The 21,494-nt window shown below is 39.0% G+C and overlaps 1 protein-coding gene across 1 annotated transcript in view; it reads left to right on the top strand.

The window, feature by feature from the left end:
- The window catches only part of pappaa (pregnancy-associated plasma protein A, pappalysin 1a), a 104,653-nt gene that overhangs the window by 15,407 nt on the left and 67,752 nt on the right, over window positions 1-21,494 (top strand). Inside the window, exons 3-7 of the mRNA XM_040053226.1 lie at window positions 2,152-2,297; window positions 2,616-2,909; window positions 3,228-3,420; window positions 3,659-3,780; window positions 12,837-13,338. Of these exons, the coding sequence (XP_039909160.1) occupies window positions 2,152-2,297; window positions 2,616-2,909; window positions 3,228-3,420; window positions 3,659-3,780; window positions 12,837-13,338 (1,257 nt within the window). The remainder of the gene's footprint in view (window positions 1-2,151; window positions 2,298-2,615; window positions 2,910-3,227; window positions 3,421-3,658; window positions 3,781-12,836; window positions 13,339-21,494) is intronic.

The raw sequence follows: 21,494 nt of genomic DNA, 5'->3' as shown, positions 1-21,494 counted from the left end.
CCAAGAGATGACTGAGCTTGTTGATGCTGTTTGCCAGGACCACCAGCCAGGCTCATAGAGAAAACTGTGCTTGACGTGTTCATAAAATGAATGACAGTTTCACTGCTGGAAAGATATCTCATTGTGTTGAGTGATTGCACTCATTTGTACTACCGTTAATGCTCACAGAGATTATGCCTTGAGAAGGGAGACATCGGAATACCTAAACAATTAATTCAAATGTCAGGCTGACATAAATGAGTCAGACTGGTCTCCGATTCTCGGTAGAAAACTCATGATGCAGTGAATAGAACATCTTGTTGTAGGACATTATTTCATTCTATGAGCATGCTAAGAATCCATCATATAAATTATAATATTTTTTCTTAATACAAAAGGGTAGAGTAAAATTTTCTCATGCATTGTATAAAAATGTTGGTATTTATAGACATTCAAAGAAAAAGGCTTTCATATTTCAAATATTTATCACAATATACATATATTTACAACTTTGGAGTGCAATCATGTGGAAAAAAAAAGGAAAAAAGTTTTCCCAGGACCCAGTAGTATTTTGAAAAACCAAGCACACCCACAAGATTCTGTAAGAACTAAAAGGGTAGAAGCCAATTGCTACTAATCAAATAATAAAAACAGGAGTTTTGGAGGTCTGGTGGCCTGGGCTATCACAATCATCTCAGGAAGAGTCAAGAAGTCCCACAAACAAGCCAAAATACAAAAAAAGAAAACAAGAGCTACATCTCAGACTCTACAGGCCTCAGTTAACATGGTAAAACCTTCCTGATAGAAATGCTTAACAAGTATGGCTTGGTTGGAAGGGTCGACACAGGAAAACCTCTTCTCTACAAAAGGAATGAGATAGCACAGCTTAAGTTTGCCAAGTTTCATCAACCCACAAGACAGATGAACCCAAAGTGGAATAGTTTTGGCCATTAGGCAAAGTGCCACAAAAAATAAACAGAACATATCAGCACAAACAACTCGCACCAATTGTCAAGCACGGTGGTGGAGGGGTAATAATTTAGGCTTGTTTTGCAGTCACAGGACCTTGCAGCCATTAACTCAGTCATGAACCCTTTTAAGGTCATGTGTCTAAAGGATCAAGTTTGGCTGAATTTGGGAATTATGGGACAATGATCTCAAGAAGCTGTTGCAAAGACCCAGTTAAAGTCTAGACTTCAACCCAACAGAAATGTTGTGGCGGGATCTTAGTGGAGCTGTGAGTAAACAAATGTCCACAAACCTCAAAGAACTGAAACAATATCAAGTGTCTAATTTGACTTTCAGCAGTAAAGTATATGTGGCTTGTATGTTGAAATTATAAGGTGCCAGAACCATGTTTCAGAACTGGCTATTACTTGATTCGTCCTTCAATATAAAACACTGTCATGCACACAAAAAGAAAAACATCATAGTGACTCTTAGCATGCACTGTAGTTCCAGTCAAACTCTGTCAATAGTTGCACATTTGGGATTATTATACGGTTTATTGTACTTTCTAAATGATAATGTCAACAACATGGTCTGTACTCTCCCTTCCACCACAAAAATGTAAATGAGCCTTAAAGCCTGAAATTAGTTCAGTGTAAATCAGACTAATGGCAACTTGATTTACAGTGATTATAATAATATAATTATATTTAAAAACATCACAACCCTCTCCTGGTGTACAGTTGCTGGTGAAAGAAAGTAAAACATAATTTTATTGTTATGCAAGTACTTGTTGGCAGTGCCAGATAGTTTGTAGTCAACATTCATTTTGGATGGAGGAAGGAAAACATTCTTCACCCCTAACCAGCTGAAGAAGATGCATTTTATTACGTCCTTATTAATTTGTACACATGGTTTAAAACACTAGCTGGCTTCAACAAGATCATTTATTCTTCTTGGAACTTCATTCTTTTGGTTTCAAGGTCCTTGCAACTGCCAGCACATTAAATAAATATTTTAGTTCATTAGGGACCTAAATCTGAGTTCTGGTTTCGTGAAAGATGACACTGCATAAGCTCTTTTGGCTAGGAACAGTGTTTTTTTCTTTTCTTTTTTCTTTTTTGTTTTGGACTTGGTGAAATCTGGAAATGACTGTCTTAATTGTTAAGCCATTAACTTAATGTGAAATACTGTCTTTGTGTTGTTTTGGGTTTTTTTCCACAGAGCCTATTTGGATATGAAAGAGATCAAAGAGATTTTGCAGTTGGATGGCTCAACTCACCTGAATGTTTTCTTTGCCAATTCTTCTGATGAAGATCTGGCAGGGGTTGCCACATGGCCCTGGGACAAAGAAGCTCTCACACACTTGGGTAAAAGACAAAGCGCATAAATAAATGCATGCATGCAAACTCACATGCAGTTACATAAGTACAGGCACACATCACCTTCAACTTCTTTGGCAGCCCAGATTGTTGATTTGGAGTAATTACAGTTCAAGCCCCAAGCAGTTTCTGTCTTCATCACAGCTCTAACAGGGAAGAAGGTGATAATGAAGCTGAGGAGGCCCATGAATAATGTATTGTCTGAATCATACCCCTGTGCCACAATTACTTTACACTACATTAGGAAAAGGCATTTGTGTGGTGTGTGATTGAGTGCGAGTGACTTCTTTCACTGTGTTTTTCCAGGTGGAATTGTGCTGAATCCTTCCTTCTACGGCACATTTGGTCACACTGACACAATGGTCCATGAGATTGGTCATAGCCTCGGCCTTTATCACGTGTTTCGAGGTGTGTCCGAGACTGAATCATGCAATGATGCGTGCTTGGAGACTGAGCCCTCAATGGAGACTGGGGACTTGTGTGCAGACACCAAACCCACTTCCAAATACAAAGGCTGCAGCGATCCTGAACCAGGCAATGATACTTGTGGCATCCGTCATTTCACGCATACACCGTTTAACAATTACATGAGTTATGCAGGTGAGACTGGGCCTCTGCATGTGTTGAGCTACTTACCAGAGGAAAACTTTATAGTTGTATAGAAATTATCCCAGAGAACTTTTTGAGTCTGTGTGCATAGTGTGTGGAAAAAGTATTAGGGAATCTCAGCATTAGCGAATCTTTCATGGCACTCATAATGTGCTAAAGAATTTTAAAAAGTTATTTAAAGGGAAAATGCTCATAAATTAGCTTGTAGCTTGTTAAAGTAGCTTGTTCTATTCATAGAAAATGGACCTGCACGATGATCAATCTCAAATTGTATCCTCACACTGATTAACTACCTCTTTTTTTCTGCAGATGATGCTTGTACAGACTCTTTCACAATGAACCAGGTGGCTAGGATGCACTGCTACCTGGACCTCATCTATCAGACCTGGCAGCCTGCTTCCAAACCTCCTCTGGTGCCAATGGCTCCTCAGGTGGTTGAGCAGCATCATAATTCCATCACCCTGGAATGGTTTCCACCAATTTCGGGACAGTTTTATGACAGGTGAGATGAACTAGATAGGTTATAGTTCTGATACATCCATGTATTGTGATGGGAATTTAATACTAAATATCTTGTTTACACAGTTACATACTTGAAAGTGAGTCCAAATCTAAAGGGCTTAATAAGCTTAACATTGTTACAATTGTCTTGTCACTTCTTGTGTTTGTTTATTGTGTATAAATGACGTGTATTTGGTATGTATCTAAGTTGGTTGCTGTACTGCCTGTTGGTTTCCTAGAGAAGTGGGATCAGTGTGTGACAAATGCACTGAAGGGAGAGTCCTACTACAGTATGCATCAAACTCGTCTTCTCCACGACCATGTGATCCATCTGGTCACTGGTCCCCTCGAGAGGCTGAAGGTACAGTACAGTACTTTATACTTGACTTATTTTTGACACTGAATTTTCCCAGTCTAGTCTGGCTTTTGCTGTGGAAGTGTAACACACCTTTGTTACGTCAAAGAAACACATCTTTGATGTCATTCAGACATCTGTCACTTTCTTGATTTTTTGACCTCTTTCTTCTAAAAGCAATTTTTCATATAAAAACCACACCACATCCACAGTTTACAGTACCATAACACAATTTGAGGTAACTTTTTGTTGCTTGTTTGTTTGTTTCATTTGTGTGAGTCAGTACCCCAACATGCACAAAACTTTGGTGACTGACTCAACCCTAAACTATGCAAATGACTCACTGGATTCATAACACTTGGGCCGTGGGACAACATGGAAGGATCAAGGAGGTCGTTTCCCAATGGATGGTGCTGTATGGTACCACAATTCCCATATGCAGGTTCAGGCCCAAAACCAAGGTCAAAGATCACATGTTAGCGCTAACGCTCTACTGAGAGGAGCCTTGTCTTTCCCTTTTCTAGTCTTGCCCTGGTGCTGAATTGAAAGAAGAGCAATTGGACTGGGACATAAATAAGGCAGTAGAGATGAAGTATTTAAGATTTAAAAATAGTTGCTGTCCCATCTGTGTACCTCTGATCTCACTGTTGTCCTGGCAGTGGCAGCATCAAACATACTTTGGATATTATGCATGCATGTAACTAAGTGCAGCTAAAAGTGCAATAAACATTTGAAATAATATAAACACTCAGCGACCACTTTGTTAGGTGCACCTTATCAACTGCTTGTTGAAGACAGTGTAATGATTAGAGAAACTGCAATAAAACCCAAGAGGTACATCCACAGACCTCAGTTAGCATCTTAAATGTAAAACTCACAACAGCACAATTAGACTCTTAGGCACAATGTCCATTGGGCAGATGAGACCAAAGTGGAGGCATTTGGCCATAAAGCAGAGCAACAAGTTTAATAAAAAACAAACATAGAATATCAGAACAAACACCTTACACCAGCTGTGAAGCATGGCGGTGTAAGGGAGATGATTTGTCCAGCCAAAGGACTTGGGGGCCTTGTAATTATTGAGTTGACCATGACCATGAAGTATTCTAGAGTCAGGCCATCTGTTTTATTGCTAAAGCTTGGCTGGAACAGGGTCATGCAACAGAACAAAGAGCAAGAGCGCTCCAGCAAATGTACTACAGAACGGCTGAAAAAGAAAAGAAATCAAGATGTTGCAACGACCCACTCACAAGGGCGTTTAAACCTTTTCGTGGGTGCTCAGGCATCTCTAAATTTCATCATAGCACCCCTAAAAATAACTATAGTAATAATAATAGTAATAATAATGTTTTGTAGTGTTATTGACTTTATCTTCGAAAGTTATATTTTGCCAACTTGTCTACACAAAACAGAATAGAATAAAAACATGGCCCCTTTAGTCTGGATGTCAAAGCACTCTTGGGCAAGATACTGAACCTCGAGTTGTCTGCAATGCATCAAAGTGTGAGTGTGTGAACATTTGGTTAAAACTGGTTGGGCACAGAAAAAAGTGTGTGTGTGTGTGGATAGGTGAATGAGCCTTCTTGTAAGAAAGTGCTTTAAATGCTCAAAGTAGAAAAGCGCTATGTGAGCACAGTCCATTTACCAATTTGGACTGTTTGGCTTAATTAGTTTTCGCTTAGTTAAGCGCAATTTGCAGGATCTCATTCGCTCTCATTGCAAATCTCTAAACATATTCACACTCACTAAAACACATTTCGAACAGTTATTCACTTGTGATGTATAATCCTAACTACAGGAGGCAGATGTTAAACACAACTGCAAAACAGATGTCACTTCTTAAACACAATGGCTTGTTGCTGATGTTAACCAACAAATGCCAGCACAGAGTGCGCAGCCAGCAAGAATGAGCTGACGGTTGATACCAACAATAAATCGAAACAATGTGAGGCGCAAAGGAGGAAATGGGAGATCGAGAACAACAATTTCAGATGAAAACTTGGCAATTGGGAATGACCATGTTTGTGTACATACAATGGACAGCCTGAAACGTATAGTATGAGATTTACATGCCTATAATTTACTCACAAAAAATGCCTCATCTTTTTGTTTTTGCTGTAGTGTTTAAGGAATGCTCTGTAGTGTTATTATTTTTTGACTTTTCTGTCGTCTGAAAACTTTGTGCGGTTTTGGGCACAGATAAAATTGTTTTGATGTGATTGTTTGGTTTTTGCCAGTAGAGTCAGAGGTTTTGTTAATGTTGTTTGAAAATTGGGTTTTGTGTTTACAGTTTTCAGAAAAGGGGGGACGGTTTCAGAAAAAAGGATCTTAGCAACTGGGAAAAACCATAATTACTAATAAGGTTGTGCAGAACCAGCCCAGAATCCATAACAGGGACGGGCAACCCTGCAGCTTCTGTGACTGAGATCTATTATCCAGTCATTATTAGGCCTTACAATTTAAGAGGCTGGCAAGGTTTTGATTGTTTTGGACAGGTTTTCTTTGGATCTATACTTGTCTCTACTGTGCTTTATTCTAGTTTAAATTGAATATATGTTTATTTATCTCTCATATGAAGCACTATAAGCACTGTTTAATACTGAATTTGTTCAAATTCAATTTTAAAATCAATTTCACAAAAATGTTATTGATGTGATCAAATATATAGAATTACTAGGATTTACATTTTACAACAAACATTTATTTAAGCAGAGTTATTTAAATATGAGCTTAACTCCTAACCTACAAAATGACAGGAATGCACATATTCATGAAATAACTATGCATAAATTATATAATCCTTCGTTAAAAAAAGGAAATTTAGAAACTGCTGATCTACTTGGATTTTCCTGCACAGCCACTTCTAGGGTTTACACAGAATGAGCTGAAAAAATGAAAATAACCAGTGAGTAACAAAAATGGCAGAGGTCAAAGTCCTTTGAGCGCATAGGAAGGCAACAGCCCCTCAGAAAACCCCGTAATACAAAGAAGGTATGCAGAGAAGCGTCTCTGGAATGCATAACATGTCAAACCTTGAAGCAGATGGGCTACAGCAGCAGAAGACCACACACTGCTGTGCTTATCAGGTAAGAACAGGAAACTGAATCTACTATAGTTTGCACAGGCTCACCAAAATTGGACAACAGAAAATTGAATAAACATCCCCTGATCGGATGAGTCGGAATTTCTGCTGTGATATTTGGATGTTGGCATAAACAACATGAAAGCATAGATCCATCCAGTTCAGGGTGCTACTGTTGGTGTAATGGTCTGGGAGATATTTTGTTGACACACTTTGCTCACCAACTAAAAATATTTTAAATCCCACAGTTCACCTAAATATTGTTGCTGACCATATCCATCCCTTCATGACCACAGTGCACCCATCCTCTGATGGTTGCTTCCAACAGGACAGTGCATAATGTCACAAAGACCAAATCATCTCAAACTGGTTTCTTGAACATCACAAGGAGTTCAGTGTACTGAAATGACCTCCACAGTCACCAGATGTCAATCCAACAGGTGCAGCAATAGGATGTGTACATCTCATGTACCTTTGTTAGGTCCATAGGGTGTACCTTATAAAGCACCTGCTGAGTGTTTATACAGCAGACTCTTATATAAAAATAAATAAATTCAACTTTTACATTCACGTACACATCAGTGACAATAAATATAAATAATAAAGTCATACCTGCGGTAACAGTCAAACCACAACACAAGACTAGAAATGAATCCTAATCAAAGATGATTAAAATTCTGAATCATGTGTCAGTATGTGTGGATGCTGAACAGCAGCTGCTGAACCTTGCCTTTACACTGGTTATAGTGTGTGAACCAGAGGCAAGTCTGGGCTTGTCTAATATGATGTGTGTTTAAACTGTTTTTTCCCTCTTGGAAAGGGTCTTTGTTTGGTTCTCTTAACTCTGCTCGGGCCAGCTTCTCACTGGATACACAGAATACTGCAGCTGCTGTCCCTCTATAATGTTGCAAATGTGATCAGTAGTCACGTTCTGTCATTAGAATGCTAGACATTAAATTACTTGCTTTAAGATTATTATAGTTAGATTACTGGCAAAAATTCCTGTTTTGGAAGATGGGCGCATTGACGTGAATGCAAACATACATGGCACCTGTTCTTCAATGTCTTTCTCCTTATACTACTTGACTGGGAAACACTAGCATGGCCAGGGTGAGCCAGAATGCTTCTCATAAATCTTTACTACTCTAAGCCCTGGAGAAATTTGGCTGAAGTAAAAAAGCAATAATGGGGGGGGGGGGCAAAAACACATGGATATGGATTCCAGGAGTGGGTAAGAGACATTGGGTGGGATCGAAACCACCCAAGATAGTTAAGAGAATTGCATGTGGTTGGTGACATGAGTGAAGGAGGACTGATTGAAAACAGCGGTGCACGATGCAAGCGAAAAGGTTCAGGATGTGTATGTTTGACAACTGTATTTTGCTTTACTTTGCAGTGTTTCACTTGCAAGCTGTAGCACAAACATTATTTTCTCTAAATATCTATAGATTTAATCCTTTAAACTAAACAGCAAGCATATGTGAAAAATCAGAGATTGCAGACACCTCACTAAAAGAGTTTTTAAAGATTTGTCTGCCTGACAGTATAAGCATAGACTGCTATTTTGCATTAGGCTCAAACAACAATACAACAACAAACAAACAAACAAAGAAAAACAGCAAGCAGAATGGTGATTAGCACTGCCACCTCACAGCAAGAAGGTCCTGGGCCTGAGTCCACCGGCCAAGTGTCGGGCCTTTTGTCGTGCATGATCTCCCTGTGCCCGTTTGGTGTCTCTCTGGGTACTTTGGCTTCCTCCCACACTCTATATACACGCTCATTAGGTTCATTTGAGATGCTAAATTTTAGGTGTGAATGAGAGCATGAATGGTTGTCTGTCTCTTTGTGTTAGCCCTGTGACAGACTGGCGGCCTGTTCAGGACCCCTTATCCTGCCTTATGGCACCTGGGAGAGGCTCCAGCCCCTCCAGCACCCCTGATTTAGATAAACGGAAGAAAACAGTTGGATGGAATAAGTGAATCTGAAATGGATGGTTTGATAAATGGATGGATTCATTGGGAATTAAAAGAGAGGAATGAAGTGAACAGAGCTGATGATATTGGTAGTCTTTCTTGACACTTTGATAGCTTCTACACATGTAATTTATCACTTGTCTTTTATTACTGCTGTCAAATTGACACTACAGAGCACAAAACAATATATCAAAGGATGAGATTATTGTCATCCATCCTGCCAGGATCAAACACAGCGCATTGGTCATTCTGTCACAATCAAAGGACACATTTGCTGCTTCAGCTAAAAAAATCTATTTAATTCTAACACATTCACCCCAAATTTACAGTGACTTTAGTGTACAGAGAGCATAAAGTCCCTTGTAAATTTTGTAACATTTTCTTATGGTATAACTATTTGAGTTATAGTAGTTAGCTCCTTCAATGTGCACCAAAATAACTTAAAATTTAAAAAAAAAGGCTTGTAAATGCTACCTGATTTGATATATATTTTCAAGACAAGAGTGCCCATTGCCTGTATAAGTGAGTCTGTGTGTCTGCAAAGTGTCTCTCTGTTTGTATGTGTCAGGGCAAAAGCATTGGAGGGGGGGTTGACGTCTGCCTTCTAAGTGAGGAAGTGTGTAGCAGTGTGACAGTGAGTCATCGATAGTGAAAGCCAGAGCCAGACACTTCTTAGAAAGCATAAAGTGTGCATGCCCGGACATATCCCTGTCTGTTTATTCATCCAGCTCTATGGACTTTTTCTGGATCGGTATGATTGTAACCAACATCTATCCTAGAGTTGTACTTCACCGATTACAGCAAGTATTAATTGTCCTGACTTGAAAAGAGCAAAATGTTTCAGCAGCAGTTTTCTGGCCAGTGTCATTGCCGAGTCAGGAATTCTATTTTTGTTGACGAGGAGCCTTCAGGACAAATTTAACGGACAGTTATTAAATAAAGTTTAAATGTGGCAAAAAGCAAGCCTCACAGAGTGTAATACTCTTAAAGTTAAGCATAAACCTCCAAATGAAGGATTTGCTTGATTAGCAGAAAGAAACAAAAAATACATTTGGTAAAAATATAAATCTCTCCTCATATCAACCAGACAACAACAAAAAAAGACGTATTGGAGTAACACAAATGGAGGAAATATGCAGGGTTGTCCAGCAAAAAAAGTTTAACCTAGCTCAACTTTTACTGAAAAATATTTGGCTGCCAGCTGTCATTGGGTCAAAGACAAGGTTCTGCCAGAGGGGTTACACAGAGACAACAGACATTCGTACCTATGCCAAAGTTATAATCATCAGTTCATCAGTTCTGCACACAGTAAACAGCTTTTAGAGCAGCATATGCTCACATCCACATGTCTTTTTCGGGGAAGGCCTTGCATTTCAACTGAAAGTATGCTACTTCATGAGTCATTTCTTAATGAGAACAATCAGGGAACTTCCATCACCCCAAATCCCAAGAAGCTGGGACTTTGTGTAAAATGTAAATAAAAACAGAATGCAGCAATTTTCAAATCTCACATTTTATACTATATAAAATACAAAACACATCCACAGAGATAAACTGAGACATTTTACTGTTTCGTGAAAAATATTAGCTCATTTTTAATTTGATGATGGGGTAACAAAAGACTGGAAAAGTAAGTGGCACTAAAAAGAAACAGCCGGAGGAACATTTTGCAGCAAATTAGGTTAATTGACAACACCTCAGTGACATTATTGGGTATAATAAGAGCATGTTAGAATGCCAGAGCTTCTTAGAGGTGAAGATGAGCAGAGGTTCACTAATCTGCACAAAAACTGCAGTTACACATTATATGACAATTTCAAAATAATAATCCTCAATTTAAACTGTGAGGTCTATGGATATCTCATCATCTAGAGTACATAATCTCATGATAAAAACTTGATAATCTGGAGAAATCTCAGTACGCCTTTGGACAAGACTGGAAATCAAATATTGGATGCCCCCAGGCCTGGTGGCTATTAAGCAGGACTGCATTAAAAAACAGACATGATTCTATCATTGAAGTCACAGAATCGCTCAGGAACAGTTCCACAAATCCTTATCTGTGAACACAGTTTGCTGTGCTAACTGGAACTGGGATTAAAGCACTATGATGCAAAGAAGACGCCATGTGTGAACATGATCCAGAAATGCTACTTTCTTCTCTGGGTCAAAGTGGAAAATTGTTTTGTGGTCAAACAAATTGAAATTTGACCGAAGAGTTGAGAGACCATCTCGCTTGTTACCACTTCTCAGTTCAAAAGCCACCATCTCTGAAGGTATGAGCTTGTATTTAGTGACTTTGGACATATGGAAAGGCCCCATCAGTGCTGAAAGGTATATATAGGTTTCGTAAAATATGTTGTCATTCAGATCACGACTTCTTTCAGCAAGACAATGCTAAACCAATGTGTCACCAAACAAAATATGATAAAAATGACCCAGGACTGAGACAAGAACAGCCAAGAACAACATTTGTCTCCTAAAAGTCTCCCCAGCTCCCACATGTTTATGCGCTCCTGTTAAATAAAAGAAATGGTGGTAAACACTGTCTCTACTTATTTGCGATGTGCTGCTGCCGTTAAATTCATAATGAGGGGTGGTGGTATTTTTCTGTCTAAACATTTGACATGTTTTGTATCTACTACTGTGAATAGCACAAATATTTTTTACACAAATTTTCTTGCAAATTATCCCATTCCTTCTTTCAGAGTTGGGGTTGTAAAAAGGGATGTGACAAATTCAAATTTTTAACAGAAGGGGAATCGAAACTGCAGCGAAAACAAAAAATAACAAGCACTAACCCATTTTACCCAAAACAAAACCTTGTTACAAGAATCCAAATGGCACCAATTTCTTGGAATGTGTAAAATTTGAATGTGGAAACGTCATTTGCATATAAAGCTACATTAAATTCATTTTTAAAACCCCAAAACAAACAAGGGTGCTGCCAATCAACTTTAAAAACAAAACAAAAAACAGTTTATACTGCCTTGGGTTACACAATGGCACCTCTACTCTTTCTCCTCTTAAATCTTCAACCACATAATTCCTGTGCCAGAGCAGGAGTGGGGCCCACCATAACAGCTGACATTACAAAATATTTTCAGTGGCTACAGCTCCTTTCCTTGCAAACTCAATGAAAATTTACCCAGAAAGCCGGGATTACATGAGCCGAGCAAAGCCAACCTCTTGGAGTACCTTAGTTCATTCTCTTCCAGCCTCCCGCTTTTCTCCCTCTCTTCTCTATTTCTTACTCTCTTTCTCTTTTCTTTAATTCACCTCCACACTGGCCACACACACACACTTACAGTACAATAATAAATGTGTTGAGATAATGTGGCTTGGAAACCATATTCAGTCTTCACTTGATTAAACACTGGAATTTTGCATGGTGCCCAGAAATGAGGTTAGCAAATGGCTTCTTTGGTTGCCAGCTTGGAAATGCACAAAAGGAAATTGAGGGAGAACATAGTGTCTGCCGCTTGCTGGCTTCTAAAAGTGCTTGATGAATGTTAGTGTACGTCACTTGGGATAATCCAAGTTAGCTGTGTGTGGACTCCAAATATGGCTGGAGTGTGACTGTTAGAGGTTGTAATGACTGCGCTGAAGTGAGAACCCTGCACAGGGCCCCTCTCAGAAGGTACACACCTCAGCTCTGCCTTTCCTCTGCAGATGGACTCACAATGAACTCTCAGTTTCACCTCAACCTTGATGTTGCAAGAACTACAGATACACCAAAAAGATTGTTGATGCGATTAAAAAAAATAAAAAATAAAAATCTGTCAGCAATCTTTTTTAATATTTAGTTTAAATTTACCTGTTCGGTTATCTTAAAATAGTTCTGTACAATAGTGTATTTGAATTCATCATTATGTGTCTGCATGAGTGTTTAATAATCACCCATAGCTGTATATAAAATGGTCAACATAAGCTTGTGAATTATTTAAAGTTTTTGTGTTGCCTACGTGTGTGTGTGTGTGTGACTGCTTTGTAATTTCATCCCATAGGCCCTCCTGATGTGGAGCAGGCTTGTGAACCAAGCGTGCGTACCTGGAGCCCTCATTCAGCAACCGAGCAAGACATCGTTGGCCTGCCAGAGTGCCCTTTACAGGGCTGCATGCTTCAGCTAGAGTTCGCCTACCCACTGGTACCTGACTCCTTGACTGTGTGGGTTACATTTCTTAGCCGCGAGGAAACAGCGCTGCCTGCGATCCATAACATCTTGCTGCTGACCGTCAGTGGAAACAACATTTCACTGGGTCCCAGCAATGTTTTCTGTGATACCCCGCTCACTATGAAGCTGGACATTGAGGAAGAGGTGTATGGGGTACAGTTCTACACTATGGAGCATCATCTGGAGATCGACGCCACTCTCTTGACATCCAAGCCAGACTATAAACTCTGCAACCATTGCCAGCCTTTACGCTACCGCCTGTTGCGTCAGCCACCCTTCACACATGCCCCCAACGGTCTGCTGCTGAATGAACCTACGCACCGATATACAGATAGGTGAGTGACCTGGTAGGTGAATATTTTTCTATGAGTGCCCAAACCTCCACGTAAATCGCCACTCAAAGCCTGTCAGGATCACACAAACATTTCTGAGTGAAATATTTCTGACTTGGCCTGTTCATAGTCAGTGTTGGTCAAGTTACTTGAAAAAAGTAATCAGTAACTAATTACTGATTACTTCCCCAAAAAAGTAATCCCGTTACTTTACTGATTACTTATTTTCAAAAGTAATTAATTACTAATTAATTAATTAGCCATAGATCTTTCAGCCCAATTCTATTTTTTCTACATAATCCATCATACAAAATGTAATCAAATGGAAAAGTCCCTTTTTAAAACTTGTTTTATTAGTTTTAATCTTTTAACTTCATGCATCAAGCAAAAAAATCTTTTGTGTTTACACTCACTCTTTCAAATAGATGCAAGTAAAACACAGCAGAAAATAATTAAAGTCAAAGACTCAGCGGTCCTTTTGCTCTATTTTCACCTGTAAAGCAGGAGTTGGGTAGGCGGAGGTTTACCCTGGTGCAGGTGTGCCGCAGGGTCAGTTGAAGAATCCACGAGTTTCTCTGTGAATTTCCCATCACGTCGTAGCGCACTCGGTGCTTGGAAGTTTAGGGTTTTTTTTCGCTGTAACAAGAAGTTTTCTTCCCACACACAAAGGACGCTAATGTTTTTGTCACTTTTTATGGAATCAAACTTAAAGTAAGGTCAGTACTTCCACGCTTTAAACGCTGCACGCTCATACTCTCTCCCGCACTCGATATAGAACGTCGCACTTGCTTACGTCACTGTCATGAGACATTCTTGCAAAAAAATCACGGTTTTAGTAACGCAGTAACGCAGCGTTCCTACGGGAAGTAACGGTAATCTAATTACCGTTTTTGCAATAGTAATCCCTTACTTTACTCGTTACTTGAAAAAAGTAATCGGATTACAGTAACGCGTTACAAGTAACGCGTTACAAGTAACGCGTTACTGCCCATTTTTGTTCATAGTCCACCAGGTTTTATGTATTTCAGCTTGTCATATGTTTTGTGCAAGCTTGCTGGCAGGTGGGCAGAAAGACAAACAAAACAATGCAAAACAAACCGCTTGTACAATAAGTTTGCAGAAGCCTGAAAAATATTTCTGCAAACGGTTGTTTATGAGAAAAAATGGAGACTTGCTGAGCAGTCACTGTATACCTTCCTTCTTTAGTGTGATGTAATTAGGAGTTTTTTCAGTGCATGCCAGTAAAAAGTGTTTTGTTTTGTTTTTATCTGTGGAAACTATTCACTTAGCTATGTTCTCGTAATACCAGATATCCTTTTTAATGCCCCCAGGAACATAAGCAAGCCGCCTCTTGTTCTGCAGTTTCAAATCTGTTGCCCAACATTTGTTTCCTATAAGTCATAGGTCAGTTATTGCCCACATTTGCTTCCCCCCCCATATTCCATGAAAGGGCAAATAGATGGCCTGTTGAAGGTATTATCTGCACACTGTGGTGAGAATTTAATGCTTTGCTTTTATGGAATGTGCTGACACAGGAAAAAAACATGTTGCTATACATGACAGAGCTGTGTGTTGTGCCATCCCACTATCATGCTGTCAGTCTGGTTCCCATGAGAAGGATAGTGCTTGATAAGAGGCAGAACAGTGAGCACGCACGTTATGCAGGATGCAGTGATGATATCTAACTTCCATAAAGTGCCTGTACATAACTTCCCAGTATAGTGTGAGTATCCGTGGAAGGTTGCCTACAGTAGGAATGTATTTATTTTGAGGTTTTGGCACACTTCAGTTATTATTGATGTACTGTAGGTAGTTTTACTGCTGTGGTGTATTTCACTAGCTGTGGTTGCATTCCAGTGGTGGTGGTCAGTTGCGATGGCTGTCTGTTTTCTGTTGTGAGAGCATGTGCGATCTTGTTTCTGTTAAATGGTCAGCGAAGATCTAGCAAGTAAGTATGTGTGTTCTAGCCATAAAAGTCTGTAGCTCATCCAACTGAAGAAGAACAGTGTGTCTTTTAGGACAATTTATTTGGAAACAATGTGGAACAAAACAAACAAAATAAAAACATACTGTACAACCTCCAAAAGGCAGAATGAAGGGGCATAATGTTTTCACTTTCTTTTACTGATCAGGGCATAAACATTAAATTAGACACGTCGTTCGGAATACTGATGCAGGCCCATTGGCTCGTCACGAAGCATAACGAAACAAACATAACCTCTGACATTGTGAAGGTCACCCAGATGTTTTTGTCCGCCTCAAATCCAGCGTAAAGTGCTCCGTTTGACTACCTGAGTTGATTTGCTGAAATGCTTTTCTTGACCACACAGACAGTTGCATCGTCTTGCAGTATGTTTCAGTGGGTTTGACAGACACGGATGATTGACCCTCCACTTTCAGGCTTACTGGCCTTCAGATTAGTTGAGGCAAACTGAGCAAAGGAGATGCCAGAGAACATACCTCCTAAGTATCAACCCATGTATGATGGATTGTTTGGTCAAAGTAACGAGATGCAAAGTGGGAGTTAGGACTACTTGAGGGGTAAATTATGGCCATGATTGGAGGGCAAAGAGGGACAGTATTAGGAGGTCAAGCAAGTGTAAGGAAAGAAGGTAGCAGAAGATGGTTCCTCTCCTCCTCAAAGGAGGTCGTCCAGTGGCAGTGCTGCTACTGCCCCCTTTGCAATTTAATTCTGGTTCTGTACAGTTCTGCATATTATCTGCCACATTTATCCCTTTAGCTGCTCAAGTCTAGATTTGCTTGTTTAACTATTGTGTGGCACTGTTTTTGGCTAATTCTGAAAGCAAGTTAGATCTTAAACCGAGGACTTTATATGTAGTTCTGGTCAAATGGGGGGAACAGCAGTTCTTTCCTTTGAGTCAATCTAATGTTCACACTCAGTTCACACAGCTATTTGGAAAAGTAGGCAATGTTTCTATATCACTTTATTGTCAACACTAATTAATTTATTTTGTTAATAGAGTTAGAGGATTACTTTTTCTCATAACAAGAAGTAAAAATCACTGATTCGGAAATCCTTCGACAGCAGCTACAGCGATTATTACTTTACTCTCTTCGATCGCCTCTTCATTACAAACATAAAAAACATAATCCATAGCAAACCGTTAGTAATCTGGTAAAGTAAGTAAGTAAAGTAAAGTAAAATTTTATTTATATAGCACATTTCTAGATAAAAGATCACAAAGTGCTTCACAAGGTATAAAACAAAAACAGACAAAAGTTAACAAAATGCAATTCTAAAAAGATGTGTTTTTAGTTGTTTTTAATCTGGTAAAGTCTGGCTTGTAACTGGTAGAAGTCATTAATCAGCTAAGGGTTAAAGGTTCAGGAAGAGCCTGGACATTTCTCTGTCTTTGTTTAGTTTATTTGATCATTTTTCATCAGGCAAATGCAGCTGTTTAGGCAAAAGGAAATAGAAACTACAGACCCGCGCAACCCAGAGGACTTCTAAAAAGGCATACGATTGCCGTAAAAATGATTTCCTGTCCTGTTTGAATAATTTATTTTAGCTCTATACATATAGCACAGGTTAGTGTGGGTGTATAATTAATAGTCCTAAAAAGTAAGGCTTTGTTTGGTGATCTTACAGGTTCAAATTAAGTTGTTTTTTTTCTCAACTTCCATATATTTATCTGTTTTTCTCATCTGGAGTCTTTCTGCCAAGAACAACAAGGAGCTACAGAATGGAAATGCATCTGCACATAAGTGTCCACATAGCAGTAAAGGCTGAAACACACAGACGAGCACAGGCACACACCGGCAAACTTCTTGCTGTTAGTAGCTTTCACGTATGTTAACTCATGGCTCTGTGTGGTTTTGAATACCTTTGAAATGCATATTACAGGGCTTTGTTCAAGACTTCACAAGAGAGCCACTATGAAAAAAAAAATTATTCTGGGGTTTTGAGAAGAACAAAAAAGCACTAATGATGAAATCTTATCATGTGACACGTTGACAGTGACTGTAGTAAGGTCCTTTGAGCTATGAGTTATACAGCAGATATTTTACATAGCTATAATTAGTTACAGATAAGTGTGTTTTTATGAATACTGGATAGGAATTCTGATACTAAATTGTTTGAAACCTATAGGTGTGGCTGTTATAAATTTGTCCACAACATCACTATGTGCTTTTGAGGTAGCAAACAAACAAACAAATTAAAAATCTCTATGCTATTTGTTCATTCTTCTCTGCTGCCAGTGTCTTTACTAACATATGACCACATTTAAACTGGTGCCTTTTTTATGCCCGAATCATTCAAAGTTCAGCGTTAAGTGGCTCTGAAAATGGTCAGGCACATGGATTGGACTAAAAATAATTCAGTAAGAAAGCATTCAGTGTCCAAACAAAATTTTTGAAAGACTTTCCGAAACCCATGCTCAAGATCAGTAAAAAAAACAACAACCCCAAAACAAACAAAAAACCCCACAAAAAACACGATGAGAAGAAAGTCTGGCTACTTTGTCAGTGAATGCAAATTCATTGATTAAACTTCACATTAATTAATTAAACAGGAAAATGGGAAAATTAATAACCATGAACACAAATCAGTAGATTAAATATCGCAGCTATTTCACCCGCTTCCCAGAAGCTGTGTTGTATCATTATATCAGTGACAAGAGGAGAAAAAAATAATGTGCGAAAGGACAAAGGACCCCACGATGGAGTTTTGCAGATCCTGAGGAAACTGCCTTTGTGCCCCAAGCTGACTGTGATGTATGACACGGGGGGGATCTGATCTCTTGGTGTTTTCTCAGAAAATAACTGAGGATGATATATGGCTCAGTCGACATGAGCTGATAATCTGTTTATTGCTTTTTAAATAAGAAAGTCATGGGGCACGCTTAAATAAAATGTTTGCAATTGACTGCTACAGTATTGACACAGGTAACGAGTTTGCAGTTCTTTGCCTGTATAGACCTAGGCGCCGGACATAACCACAGTCTTTGGCTTAGTCACTCACCTCAGCTTCCTTTCTAAGCCTTTTAATCCCAGCGTGGCTGTAAACCGCCGCTCCAACTTTGCTACTGAAAGAAGAACATGATTCCCCGGAGTCGTGAGCCATTTTTTACGTGCTTTTCCCAGCAATCACATCATCGTGCATGCGAGAACCCAAATGCCTGATATAATCGAATCGTGAGATGGTTTTTAACCTGATAGTACACAGTCTAATTGCACCCAGGTAAGAATGTTGGTGGTAACAATCTGGGGAATTTATTTATCTTACCTCACTCCCTACATGTAAGACAGTTGTGTGACCTATCCTGAGAAATTTACCTGAGTTCATGTGTGAAAATTGTCTGTCAGAGAAAGAAGCATGCAGCACTGTTTTTATCTTGATTTTAGTCCCTAAATCAAACAGCATGTTTGTTCAAACAGCCATGTATTGAAAACTACAGCACTGTTTTTAGTTGTATTTGTGAGATGACGGTGAAAAGCTAGAAGGACTGACCATCAGCCTAACGTGAAACTAGATTACCTCATTGGATCCAGTCATTAAAATCATCCTTTCTGCTTGTTCTTGCATGAGCAGGCCTCCCATTGTGGCCCAATCAGTAAGTGCTAGTGCTTTTCAGTGCACTGGATTGCCTGAAACCGAGCGGCCCAAATACCTGCCCATCCACAAAAGGGAAAGTTGTGTGCCTCCTTTCAAAGCGGCATCTGTTTCTCTCTTCTTTACGTCTATTCTGCATGTTTGCTTTGCCCAAAGATAAAGTCTCCCAGAGCTTGACTTTTCCAGAGGCTAAACTAATTCAATTAGAAGGGACATGTTTGAGTGTAACCTAGAGTTGCACCAGTATGAACCAACATTGCGGAACAGGGCATACTGTTGTGCAGATGAGTCTGTCAGGCCAAACGTTCTGTGTTGATAATAATAAAGCCAACATAAATAACTAATCTCAGGCACGAACTTTGCTGTAAGAGAATTCATTTTGTTACTTGATCTTTAGGCTTGTCACTTTTTATATTTCGTACTTCACGGCGAACTTGCACTTGGTCTAGGTCTTTCTGTTGGGAATGCCATGAACAAACATGGAAAAGTGAAGAAGAGGGAGGGGGGCGAAACAACAAAATTATGCAGATTACATGTTTTACCCTAAGCATCTAATTGAAAACATTTACGTGTTCTCATTCAGTAGTAAATAAAAAAAAGTGCTCAGAAAAGGCAAAGGCTTTCCTGATCCTCATTCAAAGCCTTCTTTAGTATGATCTGACTCTTTAGTTTAAATCTTTGGGGTACCAGGGAAAGTTTAGTGCTTGATCCTGCTGATGCGTTACATTCACACTCTGGAATATATGGCAGCTTTGGGAATAGTGTGATATGCCTGTGCGTGTTTTAATTAAAGCCTGTGTGTATGCGTCTCTCATTGCTATGTAATTCTATGGGCTGTATGCGAGGTGCTTTCTGAAAATAGGCATATTTATGGTCCATGTGAAATAATCCATGGCTAAACTATTGGTTCTACTTAATCCCATTCATAGATGCCGTTTTTAACAGATATACCAAAAAAAGGCTGCATGCATACAGAATTCAAGCCTTCCCTTTACTTTAAGAACTGAAAGACATCAACATGCGCTACTGCACATTAACTGTTGCGCTGTTTGATTGTACTACAACATCTTAAAAAGATATATTCAAAAGTTGTATTCTTTAAATGTAAAGTGATGTTTTTTATAACGCCTGCAAATCAGAAATCCAGTATCTCAAATAATAAGGATCTTTCCTAAGATCAATCAAAAGATACAATACAGAAATGTCCAGCGTTTGTAAGGTATGTTCATTTATACACTCAATACATAAGTCTGTGGCTCCTTTCACACAAATACTTGCATATTTTTGAGTAATTTCAGCACAGTGTGGGATTGAGGCAATCAGCCTGTGGCCCTGCTGAGGAGTTATTGAAGCCCAGGTTGCTTTGATTGCGACCTTCACCTTGTCTGTATTTTTATGTCAGGTGTTTCTCATCTTCCACTCGACAGCATCCCATACATTCTCTATGGGGTTCAGATCAGGGGAGTTGGCTGGACAATCCAGCTCACACGCTCAAGAGAGATGTTTTAGAAATAACACATCATGTGTTAATTTTTAACACATCTGCGTGTCTTGTTAAAGACTAAACACACGTTGTTTTGAACACCGTCACTGTGTAACACATTTAGCACATTCTCTGTATTAAATATTTCTACAAACTGAGCAACAGTCCAGAAGTTTTTCTCCAGGTAAGACGTTTCTAACATTGTCTTGGTTAGCTACAGTATAACAGTTGTAGCTCCTTTCTTGAATCTTCTCCTTGTGAACATCTCACAAGTTCTTCAATTGACATTTTTGACAATCCTCTCAAGGCTACAGTCACCCGTGTTGCTTTTGCACCTTTTCCTACCACACATTCCCTTCCAGTCAACTTTCCATTAACATACTTCGAAACATCCGATTTACTCTGTGACTAAACTCTATGAACAGCCAGTCTGTTCAGATGTGGTTTACCCACCTCATAGAGGGTATGGGTGATTATCATCTGGACAACTGTCAGCAGTCTTCCTCATGACTGTGGTTGCATGTACATATTTTATTGAAAGAAACATGGTATTTATACTGTTTAAACAATAATGGACTCAAAATCAAAATATTCTAATACTCTGAATATATGAATATAGACAAAATTTGACAAAGACTTATATTTAAGTTCCCAAATCTTATGCCATGATCACAATCCACCCCCCAAAACCATGAAAGCCTAAGAATGATGAATGAGAAGCCGTACCATAACAAATGCAAATCAAAACTAGAAATGAGAAACCAAAATAATACCAAAAAAAGTACCAAAACAGGAAAAAAAAACCTTAAACAATACAGATGTAAATGAAGGTGCTTTTGTGATTCAATTATTTTGTTTTTATTGCATGTTTCCAGATCTTTCTTTCGTTGCCTTTACTTATTTTTACTCTTGTTCTTTGTTAAATTGTAATGAGTCATAAAATAACACAGTTGCCTCAGTTTTTAAAGAAAGTAATTCCACTGATTACAGGGACCAGTAGTTAGAAGAGGCAATCTGATTATGATAGAGGTACAACGTAAAGGCAAACAAACCAGAGAGAATAAATAAACATTTTGCAATACTGACTTCCAAAAAGCACCC

The sequence above is a fragment of the Simochromis diagramma genome, unplaced genomic scaffold (genome assembly GCF_900408965.1).
Source record: "Simochromis diagramma unplaced genomic scaffold, fSimDia1.1 OVJJ01000596.1, whole genome shotgun sequence".
NCBI classification, from domain to species: domain Eukaryota; kingdom Metazoa; phylum Chordata; class Actinopteri; order Cichliformes; family Cichlidae; genus Simochromis; species Simochromis diagramma.
Note: the sequence above shows the minus strand (reverse complement) of the source record. Positions and strands in the feature narration are given on the sequence as shown.